Here is a 25196-nt window from a genome sequence, read left to right as displayed (position 1 = left end):
AGATTTGTGTTTCTCTGCACAAATATTTGAATTTATTGTTATTTTTGGGGTTTATATGACATGAGTTTTCTGATCCGGCCCCTTTGGGATCAAAGTAGGTTGGATACGGCCGCCGGACCAAAATGAGTTTGACACCCCTGTTCTAAAGTGTCACATGTCCTGGTTTCCTGGTTTATAAGTCTGTCCACATCTCCAAACCTCAAAATGCTCTGTTCCACCTTGTGATGTCATGAAGTTGTCATTTTCAAGTTAACATCCACCTTTTATTTTTAATTCAGTAGAGATTAACAAAGGCTGAAATGAGTCAAATGATTCAGAGTTTAAAAACACAGCGGAGGAGTACTTCCTGTATTACCACATGACATCACAAGGTGGAAGAGAGTGTTTTCTGTTTGAGAGAAGAACTCAGCCTAAATATTGCGTGTTAAACATGAGTGAATAAAACAAAACACAACTCCAGGTCTGTTTGTGATGAGGAAACTACATTAGAACATATGTGCTATAATAATATGTGCTAATAATAATATGTAATATTATCTCCAAGAAAATATGTCACGTTAAAATAAATGGAAAATATACACAGAAAAACTATTAGCACAGTATCATGTTGAAACGCATCCTGGGACATTTGCATATTATGATGGTTCCCTCACAGATAACAAAGGAGCTAAGTGTGTTTTACAGCCGTGCATGGTCCAAGGTCCTGATGGTGCTCACAGCAGATAGAGGCGTGTGCAGCACTAAACGCATTAACCTTTGGTACGGCTCTGAGGACGCTGCCTCTGCTCCCGCTCAGTCGGGCTAATCCTGTCTCCTCCAACCGCCCAGGCCCAGTAGAGCTGCTAACTCCTCACCCAACCCCACCTACAGGCCCGAGACGAAGCTTTTATGGTTATATTATTACGCTAAATTGACTCTTGTGAGCTTTGTGTGCGATTTTTGACCCTTTTTGTGATGATTTTTCACTTGTGCAGCTGTTTGTGGTTTTGGGCCGACTTTTGGCTTAAATGTGTGTCATGCTTCGTGTTGTAAACATGAGATAAAGAGAAATGATTAATACCTCACGACCAGCTCCCGATCAGTAATCATAGGTCACAAGAACATCAAACCTGTAGAAATCCAGTCTCCTCTCGTGAGGATTTGTCATTGTTGAAGCAGTTCCATGAGCTGTGAACTTTTAAACCCTGCGACTTGAGTGGAGATCTGAGGCAAAGCTCCAACACACACTTAACTGATTTTCAATACTCAAATGAACAAATAATAATACAGGTCAACAGTAAATCATCTGAATAGCCTGTCTACTCCCCATGCACACACACACACACACACACACACACACACACATACACACACACACACACACACACACACACACACACACACACACACACATGCACACACACACACACACACACACACACACACATACACACACACACACACACACACGCACACACACACACACACATATGCACACACACACACACACACACACACACACACACATGCACACACACACACACACACATATGCACACACACACACATATGCACACACACACACACACACACACACACATATGCACACACACACACACACACACACACACACACACACATATATGCACACACACACACACACACACACACATACACACACACACACACACGCACACACACGTACACACACACACGCATATCATATGCGTGTGTGTGTGCATATAATGCACACACACACACGTGTGCACACACACACTCACACACACACACACACACACACATATGCACACATGCACACACACACACGCATATGCACACACACACAAACACACACGCATATGCACATACACATATATATGCACATATACGCACACACACATATGCACACACACACACACACACACACACACGCACGCACGCATATGCACACACACACACACACATAAGGTCCACACTGTCACCAGCCCCTGTCACCTTTGTCGCTATTTGTGTGTAACCTTCATAATCAGAATGTCTGTCTTGTATCTTGTATGTTGTTTGGTTCCTATTTGTTGTAATCTATGTAGTTTTCAAATAAAATTATTAAATAAAAATAAATAAAAATAAACCCTGTGATTTGGTCGTACAGTTTGAGCTGAGACTGAGTGAAACGATTGAAAATAACGCAGTGTACATCCAGCATTAGAACGCTGTTTGGCTCATACCAGTGTTCAGAGCGTTACACGAGTCAAGACGTGCAAAGATAAGATCATGAATTACTTGCTCTAAATTACCCTAAGATCAAACTGATTTGAGTCTGGATAAAAGGCGCAGGTGATAAAAACTGAATTTAAGCACTGCATTTATCTGCTTGTCAAACTTAAAATCTTAATCAATGATGACACCAAGTTATTACCACTATCTTTTAGGCCTATCATGATAACAAACTATTAAGTTACATGATATTGCTACCACAGACTGTATATATATAAATGGACACTCTTGCTGCACCAAATAGGAAGTTCACATGCGGCTCTTCCGGCTCCTTCTGATTCCGACTCCCACTGATTTGGAATATTGTGTCTCCTCTCTCTGTAACTGCTGCTGTGAGCCTCGTCGTTTTGGTCTTTAAATGTTCATATTAACCCGTTCTACATGATCCTGATGTTTGGATGATGTATTTCGCTATTTTGTTAGTAAAAAAAATCCTACTCCTAATATAAAGCCTGGCTCAAATTCGCTCCTGTAACCGTGAGCATTTGACTGGAGTTGAACACTGTGGGTGACGTCACACTCACTTAGTCCACTTCTTTATAAATTCTATGATTTGCTACCGAGAAACTGGGATAAACAATAATACTAAAACTACTTTATGCCACAATAACAGTAATGTGAGGTGATCCTAAACCATTTTAAATCATCAGTATCATCCAGAGGAACTGAGCTGCAACACATACATAAAAAAATGAACCAATAATGAGCTATAGGGTCAGTCCATATGAAATCAGCCGCCCTCCCCTATGAGCCAACTCAGATTTGCTGAAAAAAAAATTTAAAAATTATAAAATGACCAAATGAAAGAATCAAAAAAAATTTTTGCTCAATCCCTTGAGTTGTTCCTGAGTTATGGCCCGTTGAAATTTTGGGGCCATGTTCACTTTTTCTGAAGCCTTAATTTATAATCATGTTTGAGAGACCAGAACTTCATCAAAAATAAAGCTAGGAAGCTGAACATTTTTATTATTGTAGATTCTTAGTCATAGATTCTGAATCTGTTGTCAAATATTGGGTATCTTTATTAAGGGTTAACCCAAAATCTCACATTTGGTTGCAGCTCATTTATTTATTTATTTATTTTTCAGTTTTTGAGGTCCAAGATCTATTTACTCCAAGCAGATATTTACAAACTAACTGAACCTGAATATTTGAGAGAATGACCATTTCCGACAACAATCTCACATTTTTCTCTTTCACTTCACTTTTTAGCTCGATTTCACTTTTTAGCTTTACTTTTTCGGAAGCCTTAATTCATAAGGCGAGGAGAAAATTCAGTTTGTCGACTGGACAAAAGTTAGTTTGGTTGAAGACGCTTCACAGCTCATCCAAGCTGCTCAATTTCTAAGCATGTTTGAGAGACCGTAACTTGATAAAAAATCGAGCTAAAAAGTGAAGTGAAAGAGAAAAGTGTGAGATTGTTGTCAGAAATGGTCATTCTCTCAAATATTCCGGTTCAGTTAGTTTGTAAATATCTGCTTGGAGTAAATAGACCTGGGACCTCAAAAATTGAAAAAAATAATAAATAAATAAATAAATGAGCTGCAACCAAATGTGAGATTTTGGGACAATCCTTAATAAAGATACCCAATATTTGACAACAGATTCAGAATCTATGATTAAGAATCTACAATAATAAAAATGTTCAGCTTCCTAGTGTTTTTTGATGAAGTTCTGGTCTCTCAAACATGATTATAAATTAAGGCTTCAGAAAAAGTGAGCATGGCCCCAAAATTTCAACGGGCCATAACTCAGGAACAACTCAAGGGATTGAGCTAAAATGTGAGATTCTTTCATTTGGTGATTTTAGAAGTTTTTAGAAATATTTTCAGCCAAATCTGAGATGGCTCATAGGAGAGATTCCTTGAAAACGGCTGATTTCGTACGGACTGATCCTATAGAAATCACTTAATCAACCTTTTACACCTCAAATCTTATTGTACAAAATGCCTCAAATCTCCACACTTTTTTTTTTTTTTTATTGTGCATGATGAATGTATTGTGCATTGTTCCAGGGTTCATATATTGAATGTCGATATAGTGAATATCATGACAGGCTCTACCACCTTTTACCTTTAGACAGTGTTGGGGAGTAACAGATTACATGTACCGGAGTTATGTAATCAGAGTACAAATTATGAGTAACTGTATTCAGTTACAGTTACTGTTTCAGTGAGTGGTAATTGGATTACAGTTACTTTGTTGAAATAAATGGATTACATGGTGGTATTTTCCTGTTTTCCTGTTTTTACATTTTTATTTTTATTCCAGGACTAAAACCAGGTCTAAACCAGGTCTAAACCAGGACTAAACCAGGACTAAAACCAGGTCTAAACTAGATCTAAACCAGGACTAAACCAGGACTAAAACCAGGTCTAAACTAGATCTAAACCAGGACTAAACCAGGACTAAAACCAGGTCTAAACTAGATCTAAACCAGGTCTAAACCAGGACTAAACCAGGACTAAAACCAGGTCTAAACTAGATCTAAACCAGGTCTAAACCAGGACTAAAACCAGGTCTAAACTAGATCTAAACCAGGACTAAACCAGGACTAAAACCAGGTCTAAACTAGATCTAAACCAGGTCTAAACCAGGACTAAACCAGGACTAAAACCAGGTCTAAAATAGATCTAAACCAGGTCTAAACTAGATCTAAACCAGGTCTAAACTAGATCTAAACCAGGACTAAAACCAGGTCTAAACCAGGTCTAAACTAGATCCAAACCAGGACTAAACCAGGACTAAAACCAGGTCTAAACTAGATCTAAACCAGGACTAAAACCAGGTCTAAACTAGATCTAAACCAGGACTAAAACCAGGTCTAAACTAGATCTAAACCAGGACTAAACCAGGTCTAAACTAGATCTAAACCAGGACTAAAACCAGGTCTAAACTAGATCTAAACCAGGACTAAAACCAGGACTAAAACAGGATTTAACAGGATTTAACAGGACTAAATCATGCTGCGTGGACATGTCTCCTCCTCTTCTATCAATAAGATTTTTAATATGGTTAAGTATCCTCGTCTTTGCTTCTCTACAGCAAATCAAGTAATCCAAAGTATTCAGATTACATTACTCACTTTAAGTAATTTAATGGATTACGTTACAAACTACACTTTGGGGTATGTAATCTGTAATCTGTAGGGGAATACATTTTAAAAGGAACCTTCCCAACACTGCCTTTAGTTCAGTAGAAATTGTCAATTCCAGGGCTGAACTCATTCAAATGATTTTAGTGAAGGTTATACAGTGGAGCTGCATGACATCACAAGGTGGAACAGTGTGTTTTGTGTTTGAACTCAGCCTAAATCAGCAGGCTAAATGAAGTCATCACTGGAACAGGTTTACAACTGAAGTGAGGCAACAGTAAACATGGACTGAACACCAGCACTGACACGGAGCTGCTCAGTTTACACACAACATCACACTTCAGACTTTTCCGAGGCGTCGTGGGCGCTGTCTGGACTCTTTTGAATGACACACTCTACTGATGAGAACACAGTGAATCTTGCATCTGTGCAGCGTATACTCCCTTTAAGATAAGTGTTGGTCTGTTTCGTGACAGCAGTGCAGGTGAACTCTACAATCTGATGATATGATAATGTATAGATTAACTGTAGGCTTGTCATAATCACATTATGACGCAGGGTTGTTAAACGTATGGAAAATCTCACACTAATCAGTATCGAAACTAGAGCAGGTATCGATATAAAAACGTCTCATTCACAGGACAGAAATGAATGAATGTGATAAAGTAACAGCGACTTTCAGGGTGAAAAAAGCACATGACTTGTCTATTAGACGAAGGTCAGCTTGAATGAGACGAGTAACTTCAACATCCATCCATCCATTTTCTTCCTCTTATCCGGGGCCGGGTCGCGGGGGGCAGCAGTCTAAGCAGGGACTCCCAGACTTCCTTCACCCCAGACACGTCCTCCAGCTTCTCCAGGGGGACCCCAAGGTGTTCCCAGGCCAGCCGAGAGACATAGTCCCTCCAGCGTGTCCTGGGTCTTCTGCGGGGTCTCCTCCCGGTGCAAGGGAGGCGCCCAGGAGGCATCCGGAAAAGATGCCCGAGCCACCTCAACTGGCTCCTCTCGATGTGGAGGAGCAGCGGCTCTACTCCGAGCTCCTCCCATGTGACTGAGCTCCTCCCTCTATCTCTAAGGGAGCGCCCAGACATCCTGCGGAGGAAACTCATTTCGAGCGCTTGTATCTTGTCCTTTCGGTCATTACCCAGAGCTCATGACCGTAGGTGACTTCAACAGTGACGTGTTATTGTGAAGAGTCCAGCTCCATTTCCCAGTCTGTTCTGCTCCTCCTTTTGCTTCCTCCCTGTCTTTCCTACAACTGTCACCCCAGGACAGGCTCTGTTGAGGACTGTGTGTGTGATGTGGCAGTCATGTGATGTCGTGTTTTGGCGGCCGTACTGCAGGTCAAGACTGGGATTATTCAGTTTACTACAATATAATCACGGCGACTTTAAACAGCGCTAATGACATAAAACTGTCTGAAATCTCCAGCTCGTTAGATCAGCGTCATTAGAAATGTATAAAGCTAAAGTCGTCCTCCTGGGTTGTGGAATAGATCCTGATCTAATTCCGATAGAGCTTGTCAGTCTAATCAATGCTTGCTCTGTGTCCGACCTTTAGTATCCGGATATTTACAACGACTTAATTAATTCGACATCGTTCTACACCAACCAAGAACTGAAAACCATTGTTATTCAATTCATATTTTATCCCACACAAATACTACACGCTCATCCAAATGGATAGTTTGACTCCAATATGGCGGCGTCAACACCAGGTCACGTGATTTTGTGACAGATGGGCCCAGTCTAGTAGAAGTAAACAGCAAGACCAAAAATTCAAGTTAATGCATCTGATATAAAAATGTATTGAACAGATACATATGTACTCTAGTTTATGAAACTGTTGACCTTTTTTCTGTACCATTTTTGGTTCTAAAGTTCCATATGTTTTAAACAGACCATGTATGAAACATGGAACAAAAATTATTTCCCAAATTTCACAGACCTGCAAATCATGTAAATAAATGGATGTATTTCATCATATCTTGTGTTATTCCATCTTTGAACTGTTGATGAAGGTACATGATTTAAAAAAAAAAAAAAAAGTAAAATGATAAAAATTTGCTTGGAAGGACTGACATATTTTATAGAAATAGTTTCCTTTCATTTTGAAGTAATATTAAAGTATTCGGAAGAAAAAAGCTACAAATGATGTAAAATCCTGCACCTTCTACTTGTTTGCACAATTTTCCCTCCGTTACTTTTCCCTCCGTTACCATGACCTTTCTTAATAAAAAATCTCATGACTCAAAAAGTAAGAGGTTTTTCAACCTAATCTTGTACCATATGGTAGAAAACTATATGAAGCAAATATTCAAACCAGTTTGTTAAGGATATGGAAGTGAGAACCAAGAGTTATCACTGTTTGGATTTATTGCCCAAAAAGTGCTGCATATTTCATTCCCTCCGTTACCGACATGAGTTTTTAAATTTTTTGTCAACAACTTGAAAGAATATCACAGGTTTAACTTGACCCTGTTGGAGTGTAACTCTTTCCTTCATTCTGATACTTTACTTATTTCAATAGTCCCTCTAGTTTCTGAATAAGAGACATTTGAATGTCAAAAATCTGCCCCTGGTTTCCCTCCGTTACTGCTTGACCAGACCCATAGATGCAAATCTTCAATATCCTCCCTCTGTTCTTTCAGTCTGTGTTTGATTACTCCTATTCTCTTGTTGTGTTTCTTCCAGCATTTTTTTTTTGAACTTTTATTGCCACAAATCAATTCACATCAACAATGTCCTGAGACCAGGCCTTCACACAATTTATATATTCACTTTTTTTTCCTCTCCCTCTTCCCCCCTCTAGAAGAAGAAGAAGAAAAAAAAATGCAAAAACAAATAAAAATAAAAAAAACATAAAAAATAAGGCATTTTAGGGCATATGTGTCTTATTTGAAAAAGTCAATAATCGGGCTCCATTTCTTTTCAGAAAGTCGGCACCTTGAGCTGTAGTTGAGCCGCGGGGGACTTGGTTGAGTTGACGTGGAACAACTCAACCACGGCCCAACTTTTCTGGTGACGTGTCCTTCACCTGAGAACTTATTGCTTTGCCTGGAATGTTCCTTTGTATGGCATTAAACATATCCATCTAGCTTTTATTCATTCATACAATAATTCCTTCTGTGAATAAAGGCGACTCTCCACAGATCTGACCTGTAATGTAGCGTCGTGCTGTAACCTGCTTGTCTCTTTTGTGATAAGTAGGTTTAAACTATACTGCGGAACATTCTAGAGTAGACAAAGCATTAACGTTTCCATGGAGACAAGCAGACAAGCATTCCTCTACTAGAAATGTTACACCTATAATATTGAAAATCACATTCTGTCGTCTAAAGAAAGAGTTTTTTTTATATTATTCTCTTATCGGAATCAGTCTTGAGTACAATAAAAAAATTTGTGTTTTTAATTTTAATATCTTGACAAATCTAGATGTACGTTTTCTGACCTGTACTTCCTGTGAGTCAGAGAGCAGATAGCAGAAGTGTGATACTTTAGGACTTTATCTTACAGTTTAAGTCAGTAAGTTTTTCCTGAACAAAACAAAGTGACAGAGATAGAGCCTGTTACCGGTCAGAACGTATGAGCCATCACCATATCAGCGTCTCATCCCATAGACATGTGACGAGATAACAGGTTTGATCTTTTTAAAGTGCTTATGACAAGTTTTCATGTTTTTCTAATTCTTGTTTGACTTGTTTGGTGGAATAGTATCTGTTGTCAGTATTTATTATACTTTTGCATCAGTTAAAGGTTTTGTATTACACAAAACTGACTCCTGTGAGATTTAAACCATGTTATAATGTTGTTTCCTCATCAGAAACAGACCTGGAGTTGTGTTTTGTTGTTGTGTAAACATTTATTATTAGGCTGTCTACATCTCCAAACCTCAAAATGCTTTGATCCACCTTGTGATGTCATGAAGCAGCAGTTTTCAAGTTAGCCTTTTACCTAGGTTAGGTTAGGTTAGGTTGCTTTATTTCTACACGTAGGTAAATTTGTTTTGCAGATTTGAGGCTGGTCCCACATTTCATTCATCCACATTATGAACAATAAACACACATAAAAACACAATTGCAAAATAAAGTGTTACAGTGCTCCAGTGCTGAATGCTTTTGATCCATCAATAATTAATGAAATTGGCTAAGATCACAATAAATATTAAATATATAAAAACACATGATTTTTTCCAAGACAACTTACTAAAATTGATCGATAAATAGATTGCAATTTATCCAAAAGTACAACAGCAGCTGGAATGAAGCTCCTTTTAAAATGATTAATTCTAAGATCGTGGGACTAAAAGTGTCTGACCAGAGGGAAGCAGCTGAAACTCTGACTTTAGTGGATGTTGCACATCTTTTAAAATACTCTGGGAAGTCCTCTGTAACTGTCTCGAGTACAGAGAGTCCAGACGGCTCTGAGGATGAACAATCACCTCACTCACTCATTTAACCAACTGATTCAGGAAGTTCTTGTTTTTTAGCAGAGATGCTCCCAAACCATGAAACTAATGAAAAAGTTAAAACTGATTCAAAATGTTTTAAAGAACAGTGACTTCCTCAGACAATGAAGACACTTTAGTTGAGCAGATTGGCAATTCCAAAGTTGAAATCCAAATGATATAGTGAAGGTGTGTGAAGCTTAAAAACACATCGGAACACCTCCTGTTTCCACATTTCCACATGACATCACAAGGTGGAACAGAGTGCTTTTAGTTTGAGAGAAGAACTCACCCTAAATCTGCAGGATTTGTGTGTTAAACATGTGTGAATTAAACAAAACACAACTCTATCATTACATTTAATACATATAGGAGTATTAAATAATATTGTTTACTCTGATTTGAAATGAATAGTCTAACCTGTCATATGCACTTTAACCTAAACTCCAATGGGCTTTCAGATAGGCTTCCTCATATATTTTGGGGGAACTGAAGTAAACAAAGGAGACTTGTTGGACTCCGTACAATCCCATAGAGTCTATAGAACATAATGAGCAGGACACACTGTGCTGTTCTCTCTACAGTCCATTCAGAGCTCATTATATCCACTACAGAGGAGACTGGGGCACAGACAGGCCAGACCACACATCTGCAACCATGTCCATGTCCACACGTGCAACACCATCACCTGCAGCCCTTTGGCAATAGCAAAAGAGAGATTTGAATTGTCTTTTAAAAGTTTTATATTACACAAAATGGACTATTGTGAGCTTTAAACCACGTTATAATGCTGTTACTGGCTCAAAAACATACCCAAAGTTGTGTTTTGTTTCATTCATGTCCTTTTAACCCTCAATTATGAGTCTGTCTACATCTCCAAAGCTCCAAATAATCTGTTCCACCTTGTGATGTCATGTAGTTGTAGTTATTTCACATTAACAGCTCCTTTTACATTTTGTTTAGTAGAGATTGGCAATTTCTGATCTTAAATTTTCCAAATGATTCCAGTGAAGGTTGTGAAGTGATTTCAGTTTGATAGAAGAACTAAATAAATATACAGGGTTTGAGTTTTAAGAATGTGTGAATGAAGCAAAACACAACTCCAGGTTTGTTTGTGATGAAGAAACTACATTACTAGAATAACGGATCAGAAAATAGCCTAATATGGGCCGTGTAAACAACATCTATCCATTATAAAAGACAGAGTTACACACTTAACACAATTATTAACCTGCTGACTGCTGCATTAAGCCTGAGTGAGCTGGGCTGAAAAGGTGACTTATTCATAGGATAACAGTGTGAACATGAAATTCCAATGCATTTTGTTATTTTACGTACTAAATAATATCGATTTAATCAACTTTAAATCCATGCATCGGTATACGTATGCAATCAAGGAACAAGTAAACATATCATATTGTGAAATACTTGACAATACACAGCCCTACAGCACATAGGATGATCAATGAAGCAATGCAAACAACAGAATATCCTTCCTTTTTATAGAAAAACCCGTGTACCTGCAGTTCTGATCTCTACAAACATGTGGGATTCTTGTATTAGTGGTAGATACAGACATGCACATCCAGTACAAGTTGTGACTAGGTGCTGGGTCCAAAGACAAAAATTGTGCAAAAGAAGAAAGAGATCCACACTGCAGTTCTGTAAAATTCCCTTTTTTGTTTTATTTTAATGACACCACAATGTGACGTTTTGGGTGATACAGAAGCCAAGAGGGGTCACAACAAACGCAAACGCTGCAACAAATACAAATGCGACAACACAACAAAAAGCCACAACAAACCAAAAAAAGCCATAAAGGAAATGACCGCGGGAATTTTAATGCAAGCGCCGCAACAATACAAACGCCACAACACAACGCAAATGCCAACACATTAAAAAACCAGCACATCAAAAAGCACAACAGAAGTGACTGCGGGACTCTATTTTCCGACGGACCGATGAAGCAGCAAGTGAAGAAGAAGAACTACAACATGAAACGAATAATGATAAAACAATAAATTACTTTTATTTATGTATCCAACTTCTCCGTTCCTTTACTTTTCACGTTGTAGTTCTTCTGCTTGATCGGTCCGTCGGAAAATAGAGTCCCGTGGTCACTTCCGTTGTGGCTTTTTAATGTGTTGTGGCTTTTTAATGTGTTGTGGCATTTGCGTTTGTGTTGTGGCGTTTGTATTTGTTGCAGCATTTGCATTAAAATAGAGTCCCGCGATCATTTCCATTGTGGCTTTTTTTGGTGTGTTGTGGCTTTTTTTTTGGTGTGTTGTGGCTTTTTGTTGTGTTGTCGCATTTGTATTTGTTGCGACTTTTGCGTTTGTTGTGACCCCTCTCGGCTTCCTTAGGGTGAAGAAGGGCTTGACCTGAAACGTCACATTGTGGTGTCATTAAATAAAAATTTGGGAGCTTCAGAGATTTGCAGTGCAGATTCTTATTAGTTCACAGTTCAGTCTCAGATGTTTATGAAGTTGTTTAAAATTTGCACTCTCAAGCAGAATCCTTCTTTTTAAACATTAAGAGCAAATCGAATATTAAATTTTCAATACAAAAAATGGTGGCGAGGAGAAAATTCGACTGGACAAAAGTTAGTTTGGTTGAATTGAACTGGTGGAACTGAAGAAGCATCTTAGAAGAGCTGCGAAACGTCTACAACAAACTGGATTTTCTCCTCGCCATGGATTCTACCTGGATGACTGAGGTTTTTTTTACACGATACAAAAAATCACAATTCCATTTCGTGCAGCCCGGATTGTCACTTTCAAGAGCTTTCTCGGTTAGGTCGGGGCAGGCAGAGAAGAGCAGTTGAGGTCAATATTAAATAACTCTGTGATTCTGTGTGTGTGCAAATACAAGCTTAAACTTTCTTAGGGGAAATGAAATGAAATATGAGCATATATATGACAAACCAAATGACCTTTTGACCCCTCATGTTGTATCTTCCCATAAAACACCTCTGACACTGATTACTGAACGATCATACAGCACAATATTATCTTATGAACAATATCGCTCTGATTCTGTCATCGGCCCCACCCATTTTAAAGTCCATATTTTACACAACAGACCTGAAGTCAATCAGATGATTCTAGTGAAGGTGTTTGGATGTGATGTTTGTCATGTGTATGTTTTACCACATGACATCACAAGGTGGAACAGAGTGTTTTCTCTGTGAAATATCTCAGCCTAAGTATGTTGTATTTGTGTGTTAAACATGTGTGAATGAAACAAAACACAACTCCACATCTGTTTGCGATAAGGAAACAACATTATAAAATAGTTCATAAAATAGCTCATATAATATAAATATCGGTCTGTATGTTGATGTTGTGATTTTATCTGAAACCTAATCATTATTTTATAATCAGTTTATTTAATATCTTAATACATTTGGGGTAATTTTTTAAGAATAAGAATGGCCCTAGAACTGATCCCTGTTGCATTCCACAATTTATCCCAAGAAATGAAAAAAATCTAATGAAAAATGATCTGGGAATTGTAGGATCCCTCATGATTCGATACAGTACAATTCAATACAATATTTTCATGATAAGGCGATATGTAAAAATATATATATTGCACCTGATATTCTGCAATATGTCATTATTTTTAAGAACCAAATACATTTTAACAACAGTATTTATTTGTTAAACCACGACCTGTGCAAATTCAGTATGGAATAAACCAGGTGTAACCATGAAAACAATCAATAAGTCGAGTGTATTGAATAAACAAACATCAAAACTATAGCACTGAAAATAATAATTAGAAAAGCATTTAGTAAAAGATACCAAAAACCACACTGTATCACCAAATTTAATATCATGATATATCGATATTTTTGCATACCCATTAGGGGTGTGCAAAAATATTGATATATCGTATTGTTTAATGGGATGTGATGGGCTGCTGTATCGATATATCGCCAAGAGTATTTTTTGGTTTATTTTACTAAATGATTTTGTTACAGCTACAGTTTTGTCACTTGTTTAGAAGTAGGAAACTTATGCGACACATTTGACATTTTCACTGTTTTGGTGATTAAAATGTTTGTGTTTCATTTAACAAACACTTTAGTATCACAGTCATGATTTAGACTTTATTTTCATTGAACAGTATCCAATCGATTTGAAATACCTGCATCGAATCGTAAATGCACTGTATCTAGTAGGGGTGTCATGGTACGATACGATCATAATATGCATCTCACGATACGATATTTATATTGATATTTTCAAGAGGTTAATATAATAGGTGTATATGAATAGTGTGAATTGTTACAGCCATAATCCCAAGAATTCAAGTAAAAATCATATCTCTTCATGTTGTCTGCACTGAAATGAATCATGGGATATGTAGTTCTCTATGTTTATAAGCTGTTACTACTATAAAACCTTGTGATGTGATATATTGTGACAGACCATGACATTATTATGAGACTTTTGATGATGCAATATCATGATATTTTGGTTATTGTTACATCCCTAGTATCTAGACATGTATCGTATCATGGCTTATGGATCGAGGTATGTATTGTGTCGACAACTTCTTAATGATACCCGCCCTAATACCCACACAGAAAATGCAGTCACGTATTTTGAGATTCTAACACCAGCGCAGGACTTTGTGACCCACCTTCACTTTTATATGTGTCCAAAGATGAGATCAGGGGTTGGTGACCGTGGCCCCTCCCCCTCTATCAGCTGTATATGTGAATGATCCACAGAGCCTCCTCCAGACTCTGATAGTGTCCTGCTGTGTCCTGCTCTGAGGGCGTGTGCCTCGAGCCAACGCTGAGCAAACGCTCTCATCATGGAATCATTGACACAAGCAGCTGACTCAGGGATTTAAGACTATGAACATTTACTGTTTAATGACTGAAGCCCAAGGCATGATGGGACAAAAGGTTGTAGTGGTAAAGGTTCAAATAAGCCAAATAACAGCAGTTCATTAAAGAGTGCAGATATCGCTGGTTGGGAAGGTGACTTTTAAAATGTATTTCCCTACAGATTACAGATTGTATACCCCTAAATGTAGTTTGTAATGGAATCCATTAAATTAGTTAAGGAATACTTTGGATTACTTGATACTGTCATGTTTTTTTTTTAACTACATGAATGTACCAACCACATCCTGAAAATTCATGTTTGTTGTCTTCAAACTGGCTGTTGAGCCCAAGTCTCCATGAACATGCAACTGTTTCCTGTAGAGTAGCAAAGACCAGGATCTTAACATAAGATGTTTTGCTTAAAGACAATAAAAAGCCCAGACTTTCCTTAACCATTAAACAATATTATTGATCGAGAAATGATTTGTACATGAGATCACTGCTGCCTTAAATTATGTCCACCTACTGTTAGGTGTCATACTGTTTAGTCCTGGTTTTAGCCCTGGTTTAGTCCTGGTTTTAGCCCTGGTTTAGTCCTGGTTTTAGTCCTGGTTTTAGTCCTGGTTTAGTTCTGGTTTTAGTCCTGGTTTAGCCCAAAATGTAAAAACAGGAAAATACCACCATGTAATCCATTTATTTTAACAAAGTAACTGTAATCCAATTACCACTCATTGAAACAGTAACTGTAACTGAATACAGTTACTCATAATTTGTACTCTGATTACGTAATGCCGGTACATGTAATCTGTTACTCCCCAACACTGATCGCTCGATATAACGTCCAACCAATCAAAGTTCTTCCTCACTTACCTCATGCATTCTGAGTAGAGATGTAACAATAACTGAAATATCGTGATATTGTATCGTCAAATGTCTCACAATAATATCGTGGACATCACAATATATCGAATCACAAGTTTATTTGCTTAAATTCTTAAAAAAAAAACAGAGGGAACTACATAGACCATGATCCTTTGCTCTGTTTCAGTCCAATCTATATGCTGAAATAAGGCTTATCAAGCACTTTTCAATAGAAATTATTTGGATTATGATGAGAGAAAAGCAGCATATTCACAATTTTGATACCCTACAATAAAATATTGCAATAAATGTCGTACCCTGAGATGCACGTTGTGCAGTGTTGGGAGTAACGCGTTATAAATGTAACAAATTACTGTGCATTGTGTTTTGCTGTAATGCTGTAATGTTACGGCATTACAGGGGAAAAATAGTAATATTTTACTCAGTACAAATGTCAATAAGGCCTGTTACAATGCTTTTTTAACCTGGATTGAAGTGGTGGGTTTTTTGTTTTTCAAATTCACTAAAATCACAGCGATATCAGCAGCGGTGAAACGCTGGAGGTGCACCTGTGTAGACCGTCAGGTGACCGCAGGCAAAAGGACCGACGCAGAACTCCATGCTCCACGTGGCTAACCACAGCTGACGCCCGATCACGCCTTGCAGACTCTCTCTTCCATGGGTGCAGGGTTCTCTCAGGGGCGGTTCTAGATTCCAAGTTCTAGTCTAAGATTAGTCCTGGTTTAGTCCTGGTTTAATCCTGGTTCATCTTTGTTTTAGTTCTGGTTTAGTCCAAGTTCAGCTCTGGTTCAGTTTTGGTTTAGTCCTAGTTTAGTCCATATCTGGTGCAAAAGTTCAGCATCTTCACAGTTATTTTGGTGTAAAATAGAGTAACTTAAAAGTGCTGTAATAGTAATGTAATGTTTTACATTTTAAATACAGTAATATTATAATGTAACAATAAATAAATAAATAAATAACACATTACAGTTTTGAAGTAAATTGCCCAACAGTGATATTGTGAAAATATCGTATCGAGAGAATTGGATATCGTTACATCCCTAATCCCGAGCATTTTAGTTATTCACCATGATGAGTTTATAAGTGGTTTTTCACAACTCTCCGAGATCTGAGCGGAGTTTTACAGTGACACATAACAACTAGCATGCTAACCACTCACTTCCTGATTATCGGACATTCAAATCCTTTGTGGCTGACCTAAAGAGCCGCTTATACAATATGTCAGGCCAAGGCATTTTGCTTAAATACACGGCTTCTGTGTTTGAGCACTGTCAGCAATTATTCCCAAGAAATGTTTTTTTTTGTTTGTTTTTTTTGCTAGTCAGGCTCAATTTAAAGTCTTCCTGCTAACTCACAGTTTTTCTCTCAGAGCTTCACTGAAAATGTGCTGTCTCTTCACAAATGTAGAAGTCCTGTATTATTTCTGATTGAACCTTATGTTGGTCTTGGCAGAGTCTGGGCACTGTGTAACTTTTCCGGTCAGCCAGCTGCTTGTTTCTATGGAGATGTTATTGTTATTGTTCTTGGCCCAGAATGTTCCACAGTATGGCAGTAATTTATCAGAGTTTGAAAACCCTGCGCTCTTACTGTGAGCAGGATCACATAAGTTAAATGCCACAGTGTATAAAAACGACTGAAAATGACTGAAATATCTAACATATCTCCAAATATTGATGTAGGATCATTACCGCGGTGTTTAGGCCGGTCACAGTTTGAAGTGTGATCTACCGCGGAAGAAAATGTAGATGATAAATGGTAACAGTGAAACTACTTTATGCCACTGACACAATAATAATAAAGCAGGATTATACATGTAAACTGCTGTTAAATGTACAGTAAAAACATGAGCTGCAACAAATAAATAATAGAATTAACCAGCAATTAGCCATAGATAGTTATTTATTCTTCCCTTTATCTTACATTATTACAAAAAACTACAGGTCAGTGATGTTTTGCAGTTTTCAAATGCTCAACAAATGAAAATATGATGGCAATAATAATAATAAGTAATATAAGTAATAATAATATTTTCAGGTATATTAAAGTGTATATTTATCATTTCATATATGCCCCTTGAAAAAATACTTTGATAAAAATTATTTGTTTGCACTAAAAGCCCAGGATGTCTTAAAAATGTAATCGATGCGATGTACATATTGTTCAAATTTAATTAAATTTAAAATAACTTATATTATGGAAAATGATGAAAACAAAAACTGAAAACTACAAATAAACTGTAGGCCATGACTTTTTTTTTTTTTTTTTTTTTTTTTTTTTTTACAATTTTACAATTGGCCCTAATACAGCATTAACTCTCAACTCTGGTACTTTTTTTATTTTTATTTATTTTTTTCATAAAAAGAGTAAAACACTTTAAAATTATATAAAACTTAGCATATTAAGCACTTTCCATCTTTAAATTGAAGTTCTGTAAAAATATATGTATTTTTTATGTCAAAATAAACTTTTTCTGACACATTCTGACATGGTAATATCAGTGTAAACACAGTATTTAGTTCCAGCTTTCATGTATTGAATGATAAGTCGAGATAGTATTGATAGACCAAGAGATAATGCACAAAAAAACTGACAGATAAATTTTCAGATAGTCTGAAGACACAATACCAAATGGCCTTAAAGAGCACATTTTCAGGAGCATGTGATCAGTACGAGCTCTTTATGGGGAGATTATGTTAAAACAAAGCTCAGATAAAAGTCTGATATCAGTCCACAGTGCCTCCAGTTCACTTCACCCCCCAGTGAATGTTGATGAAAGGTTTCAGTCGTGTTCTGTTGTTGTGCTGCAGGAGGAGAAGAGCGGACCGAGGCCCCGTCTGTGCTACCTGAAGAAGGGAACGGGCGGATACGGCTTCAACCTCCACAGTGAGAAGTCCAGACCGGGACAGTTCATCCGAGCTGTGGACGACGACTCTCCCGCTCAGAAGTCCGGACTCAGACCCAATGACAAGATCGTACAGGTAACAGCACGCACACAACATACACACACACACGCAGCTTACGTGGACTGAAGTACATTCAATGACTAAAGGAACTGTAGCTGCTGCTTTTTACTGTTTTAAAAAGAATGTACGACAATAACATCTGAACCTGTGTCTCCAGAGTCTGAACCTGCAGACAGAGACACATCCAAGTGTGTCTCATTCACAGTTTATGGACAGAACTCATGTCTCATCTCAACTTTATTTCTAGAGCACTTTAAAAACAACACAACAACAGCAGTGACAAATATAGTGACAGTTGAAAGTAAATATAACACAGTACAAATACAGGTAAAAAGTCGACCCTCAAACTGTGTTAAAAGCCGAAGAGTAAAAGTGTGAGAGCACAGATCGAGCTGATTCCACAACCTCAGAGCCGCCGCTGCAAATGCTCGATCCCCTCTCTGTTTTCTCCTGGTCATTGGGGCACAGAAGCAGTGTTGGGAAGGTAACTTTTAAAATGTATTCCCCTACAGATTACAGATTACATACCCCAAAATGTAGTTTGTAACGTAATCCAATAAATTACTTAAACTGAGTAATGTAATACTTTGGATTACTTGATTTGCTGTAGAGAAGCAAAGACCAGGATACTTAACCATATTAAAAATATTATTGATAGAAGAGGAGACATGTCCACGCAGCATGATTTAGTCCTGTTAAATCCTGTTAAATCCTGTTTTAGTCCTGGTTTAGATCTAGTTTAGACTTGGTTTTAGTCCTGGTTTAGTCCTGGTTTAGATCTGGTTTAGATCAAGTTTAGATCTAGTTTAGATCAAGTTTAGATCTAGTTAGGATCTGGTTTTAGTCCTGGTTTAGGCCTGGTTTAGATCTGGTTTAGATCTAGTTTAGACCTGGTTTTAGTCCTGGTTTAGACCTGGTTTAGATCTAGTTTAGACCTGGTTTTAGTCCTAATATAGTCCTGGTTTAGATCTAGTTTAGACCTGGTTTTAGTCTTGGTTTAGTGCTGGTTTAAACCTGGTTTAGATCTAGTTTAGATCTAGTTTAGACCTGGTTTTAGTCCTGGTATAGTCCTGGTTTAGATCTAGTTTAGACCTGGTTTTAGTCCTGGTTTAGACCTGGTTTAGTTTGCAGCAATGAGTGGAATTATTGAAAAAAATAAAAATAAAAAATAACGTGAAAACAGGAAAATACAGCCGTGTAATCCATTTATTTCAACAAAGTAACTGTAATCCAATTACCTCATTGAAACAGTAACTGTAACTGAATACAGTTACTCATAATTTGTACTCTGATTACGTAACCTCAGTACATGTAATCTGTTACTCCCCAACACTGCACGGAAGAGAGCCTGACCTGCGGCCCTGGGAGCACGACAGGGGGTGTGAGGGACGAGAAGGTCAGACAGACACAGAGGGGTCAGATGATCATGTGAAAGCTCAGAGGCTGCACTAGCACTGACTCAAAACTGGTGCAAGTAGAAACATTTTAGGTTTAAACCAAATGAACTTCAGGATTAAAACTGGCAACCCAAATGAAAGACTCATGTGAAGCTCAGTCTGATCCAAACACAGATTATAAATACATTTGCATCATCATGTCTAATGTTTTTGTAGCTGAGAATGAATCAGCTTATGAATTGTATCATGTGTTTTAATAGAAATGATCAGTGAAGCTTTATTTGATTTGAACAAGAGTATTATTTGGAAGTTACTGTAATCTGCAACTTTTTTTCTGAAGACCAGAGGAAAAAGGAAGTGAAGGAGGATTGTTGTGCATTGCTGAATTGGTGTAAATCTGAAAAACAAAAGTGCATTTATATGAATAAGTAGCTCTTGAGTTTCAGCTTTCTGTTTCTAGACAGTATTTTGAGTACTGTACTATCATTCAGAAGTTTTCATTTGGTGGGAGGAAGACACGCTGGTAGATGATGTCACCACATTCCATCACATATCTGCGAGCGCTGACGAAGGCTCGAATGGCAAGGTCACATATTTTCCCAGGTTGTACCGCTCAGTTCAGGCAGTTTTATCTAAAAAAAAAAAAAAAAGAACTCTAATCCGCTCACACCGCCTGCCCCACTCCCACGGCTCTCACCGCACCTCGCAAGAATGCTGGGAATCCTGGAGGAATCCTGGGAGAGACGGGCGGGAGCAGCCGGGGAGGACTGTCAGGGTAGTGTCAGGGTAGTGTCAGGGTAGCGTCAGGGTAGTGTCAGGGTACTGTCAGGGTACTGTCAGGGTAGTGTCAGGGTAGTGTCAGGGTAGTGTCAGGGTGTCAGGGTAGTGTCAGGGTATGTCAGGGTAGTGTCAGGGTGTCAGGGTAGTGTCAGGGTAGTGTCAGGGACTGTCAGGGTAGTGTCAGGGTAGTGTCAGGGTGTCAGGGTAGTCAGGGTAGTGTCAGGGTGTCAGGGTACTGTCAGGGTAGTGTCAGGGTAGTGTCAGGGTAGTGTCAGGGTAGTGTCAGGGTAGTGTCAGGGTACTGTCAGGGTAGTGTCAGGGTAGTGTCAGGGTAGTGTCAGGGTAGTCAGTAGTGTCAGGGTAGTGTCAGGGTAGTGTCAGGGTAGTGTCAGGGTAGTGTCAGGGTAGTCAGGGTCAGGGTAGTGTCAGGGTAGTGTCAGGGTAGTGTCAGGGTGTCAGGGTAGTGTCAGGGTACTGTCAGGGTAGTCAGGGTAGTGTCAGGGTAGTGTCAGGGTAGTGTCAGGGTAGTGTCAGGGTAGTGTCAGGGTAGTGTCAGGGTAGTGTCAGGGCACTGTCAGGGTAGTGTCAGGGTAGTGTCAGGGTAGTGTCAGTAGGGTAGGGGTAGTGTCAGGGTAGTGTCAGGGCAGGGCTGTCAGGGTCAGTCAGGTAGTGTCAGGGTAGTCAGGGTCAGGGTAGTGTCAGGGTACTGTCAGGGCACTGTCAGGGTAGTGTCAGGGTAGTGTCAGGGTAGTGTCAGGGTAGTGTCAGGGTAGCAGTGTCAGGGTAGTGTCAGGGTAGTGTCAGGGTAGTGTCAGGGTAGTGTCAGGGTAGTGTCAGGGTAGTGTCAGGGTACCGACTGTAGATGGACGTAACTCACCCGCATGCTGCCGTGTTTCAAAGAGAAACTGAATATGGCTCCATCAGAATCTGGCTTCAATTCACTTTCTAGTCTGACCTCATTTATTTATTTATCTATCTATTTATCTATTTATTTATTTATTTATCTTTTTATTTATTTATTCATTATTATCATTTGGTGATAAAATTTGTTGTTCTAGTGTTATCATTTGCAGTTATACATGTTCCAGTTGGCACTTCCTCCATTAAAAGACATCAGCAGAAATTGCATTATACATAGTTATTATGTACCATACATAAAAAATATATATATATAATAATAACAATAAAATAAAAAATATATATTAAGAGTATACATATTGTGTACATTCTGTGAACATATACTACTGGGGACTTGTAAGTCGTGACTTGGACTCGAGTCAGACTTGAGTCACTATTTGTAGGACTTGAGACTTGATAAAATGGAGTAAGACTTGGGACTCAACTTGGACTTGAAGGTCAATGACTTGGGACTTGGTCTTGAGGCCTGTGACTTAAGAAGACTTGATGCTTCTCCTAAAAAACATATACATGTTTTTAGAAAATACTTTTCTCTTCACAGTTAATACATGCAGTGCTGAATTTTAAAGGAACAAACTGGAACATGCCCCTCCTACTTCTCTGTTACTCTGGATGTAACTGTAGTACTGTGATATGGTATCATCAAATATACTACAGTAATACACAGTATAATACAGTAACACAGAACTATAGAGAACATGATCCTTCCATTTCAGCGCAAAATACATGACAAAATATCTGTTATTAAACACTGAAATCTGAATTCTTCCTATTCTGACCATAATGATTCACACTAAGAACTTGTCAAGACATTTAAAAAGGAAAAAATTACATTTCTACTTCTATATAAATACTCATATATAAATATACCATGACTTTTTTAAGAACAATTTAGTTTAAATTCATATAAATTGCTAAAATCTAAACTATATTTGGTATTTTAATTTAAAGACTCAAAATGACTTGAAGCTCGAAGCAGACGACTTGGACTTGACTTGGACTTATGGGCCAGTGACTCGAGACTGGACTTGGACTTGCCTGTCTTTGACTTGGGACTTGACTCAGACTTGGTCCCACCTCTGATTATACTATAATAAAAGGTCTCCAAGTAACAACTACTCCCAAATCACATCAGTAGATCAGACCAGCGAGACATGTTTTTGGCTTTTGCTCCATGTGTTCGAGCAGCAGAAAACTCCAGCTGAATCATTTCTCTGTAAGATAAGAGCCATTCTCTCTCAGTCAGAGGTTGAACTGATTTCCAACAGCATATTAGCATTTTTTTGGCAGCTGTAAGACCTGCTAGTGATATATGAGGGTCATTGATTGATTTCAATTATTATTAAATTATTATTAAAGGATTTGGTTTGGACATGTTGTATAGCAAAAGAAACCTCTGAGTGCGAGGTACTCCTATTCATTTAGACATTGTCTTTGTAACGTTTTCCCAAAATGTTGCCATGGTCATTTTTTTTAGCCCACTCTACATGATCCTGGTGCTTTTATGTCAGTGTTTTGTCAGTAAATCAAGACATAAACATTAACAACTGACCAGTCAGGTGGCTTCTTTCTTCAAAGTTGCTTCATCTACTGGTAGCAACACATTTGATTGACTCTTTGCTTGTGCACCAGGATTTCCACATTAGGGACCTAGCTGCAGATTATCATATTTTTCTGACTATAAATCTCCGCAGTATAAGCTGCACTAGCCAAAAAATGCGGAATGCAGAAGAAACATATATAAGTTGCACTGGATTATAAATTGCACTTTTCGGGGGAAATGTATTTGATAAAATCAGAAACCAGGAACCGACATTTCCTGTGTAAAGTCAAGTTGTAGTAAAAACACTAGAAGAGAGAAGAACAGACTGTTAACGTCACATATGAACAGTTCTTCAGATAAATATAACATAAACAACAGAACAGAACAAGTTTACCAAACTCTCCATCTCACTCCAAATCACTAAATCCATTCAATTCTTCATCCTCGTGTCACTTCTGACCAACTCCTCGACCTCCGGAGGTAAACAGAGCTCTGCTTCCTCTTCTGTGTCGCTGTCGTCAGACTCAGCATCAGTTCCAGTTAGAATTATTCTGGTCTTTCTGAATCCCGACAGGATGGTTTCAGTGTCACTGAAGTCCAGACTTTGTCCATCCATCCAGTGACTTCAGGAAAGTTTTATGATGCATCCTCCCGGTGTCACAAGTTTCTCTCTCACTCCAAACTTTCTTTCTGTTGCTCGATTTCTGTTTTCAGCTGCAGATTTCACGACTTGCAGTTTGTAATCTGCAAAATATGATTTTGTTTTTGTGTTCATTTATGTTCAGTCTTCTCAGGCTTTGTCTTTATAAGTTTGTTTAAATGTTAATTGTTCAGTGGTGCAGAAGTAATGGTGCGATCGACTGACATGATACAGACAGAACAGAGGCTCTTTCTGCAGGAGACATGTGCAGTAGAGTGAAGTGACAGTGGTACAGGAGGAACAGGAGCAGCAGATACTCACACACAAAGACTAGAACCTCTCACTGCTTCAGTGTGAACATTTTAATATAGAAGTCACACCAGAGTATAAGTCACAGGAAACATCCAAACCATGAAAAAAGTGCAATTTATAGACCAAAAAAATATGTAACCACTTGCAAAATGGATTCCTGTGATATTAGTGAGGCCATAAACTCAACAAGAATCCTTCTTGGCAATCCCTCCGGCGCGATAGGGCCTAACCTCTGACGGACCGGAGACTTTGGTAAATACTGAGCTTCACATCGGTTTGGACCACAGCGACAGGGAGACAAACAACAGATATGGATAGAATAACATTTATGGGAACTTCCAGACATGTTTGGGTCTAACAGTTGGTTTGTCTCTTGTGTTGAGGTGAACGGTGTGTCTATGGTGGGGAAGCAGCACTCCGACGTGGTGGGGGCCATCAAGGCGTCCGGAAACGAGGTGCGCCTCCTGGTGGTGGACGCAGAGGCCGACCACTACTTCAGCCAGTGCAACGTCCAGCCCTCTGAAGACCACATCAACGGTAACTGCACACACACACACACACACACACACACGCGCACACAGGCACACACACACACGCATACACACACGCATACACACACACGCACACGCACACAGGCACACACACATACACACGCACACACACACACACACGCACACACACACACACACACACACACACATACACACACAAACACACACACTCACACATACACGCACACACATGCACACAGACACGTACACACACACACACGCACACACACACACACTCACACATGGACATGCACACACCTCCAGACACACACACACACACACAGGCACGTACGCACACCCACGCGCACAGACACACACACAGGCACATATGCACACACGCACACACATACACACGCACACACACGGACATGCACACCCCCACACACACACACACACACACAGGTACGTACACACGCACACGACACACACGCACACGACACACGCACACACACACACTCGCACACATGCACACACACACGCACACACACACACACACACACACACCAAAACCAAAAATCTAGCAAAGTTAAGATGACTTGAATTAAGAAAGTTTTGTCATGATTTGAGTAAATTTC

At 38.8% G+C, this 25196-nt stretch overlaps 1 protein-coding gene across 1 annotated transcript in view; it reads left to right on the top strand.

Annotated features, from left to right (window-relative positions):
- LOC110167907 (Na(+)/H(+) exchange regulatory cofactor NHE-RF1) overlaps window positions 1-25196 on the top strand; it is a 57598-nt gene that overhangs the window by 17996 nt on the left and 14406 nt on the right. Inside the window, 2 exon segments of the mRNA XM_055150180.1 lie at window positions 18325-18495; window positions 24454-24607. Coding sequence (XP_055006155.1) covers window positions 18325-18495; window positions 24454-24607 — 325 coding nt within the window.

This window comes from Boleophthalmus pectinirostris, unplaced genomic scaffold (genome assembly GCF_026225935.1).
Source record: "Boleophthalmus pectinirostris isolate CB_2022bp ecotype Guang Dong unplaced genomic scaffold, ASM2622593v1 HiC_scaffold_14, whole genome shotgun sequence".
NCBI lineage: Eukaryota > Metazoa > Chordata > Actinopteri > Gobiiformes > Gobiidae > Boleophthalmus > Boleophthalmus pectinirostris.
Note: the sequence above shows the minus strand (reverse complement) of the source record. Positions and strands in the feature narration are given on the sequence as shown.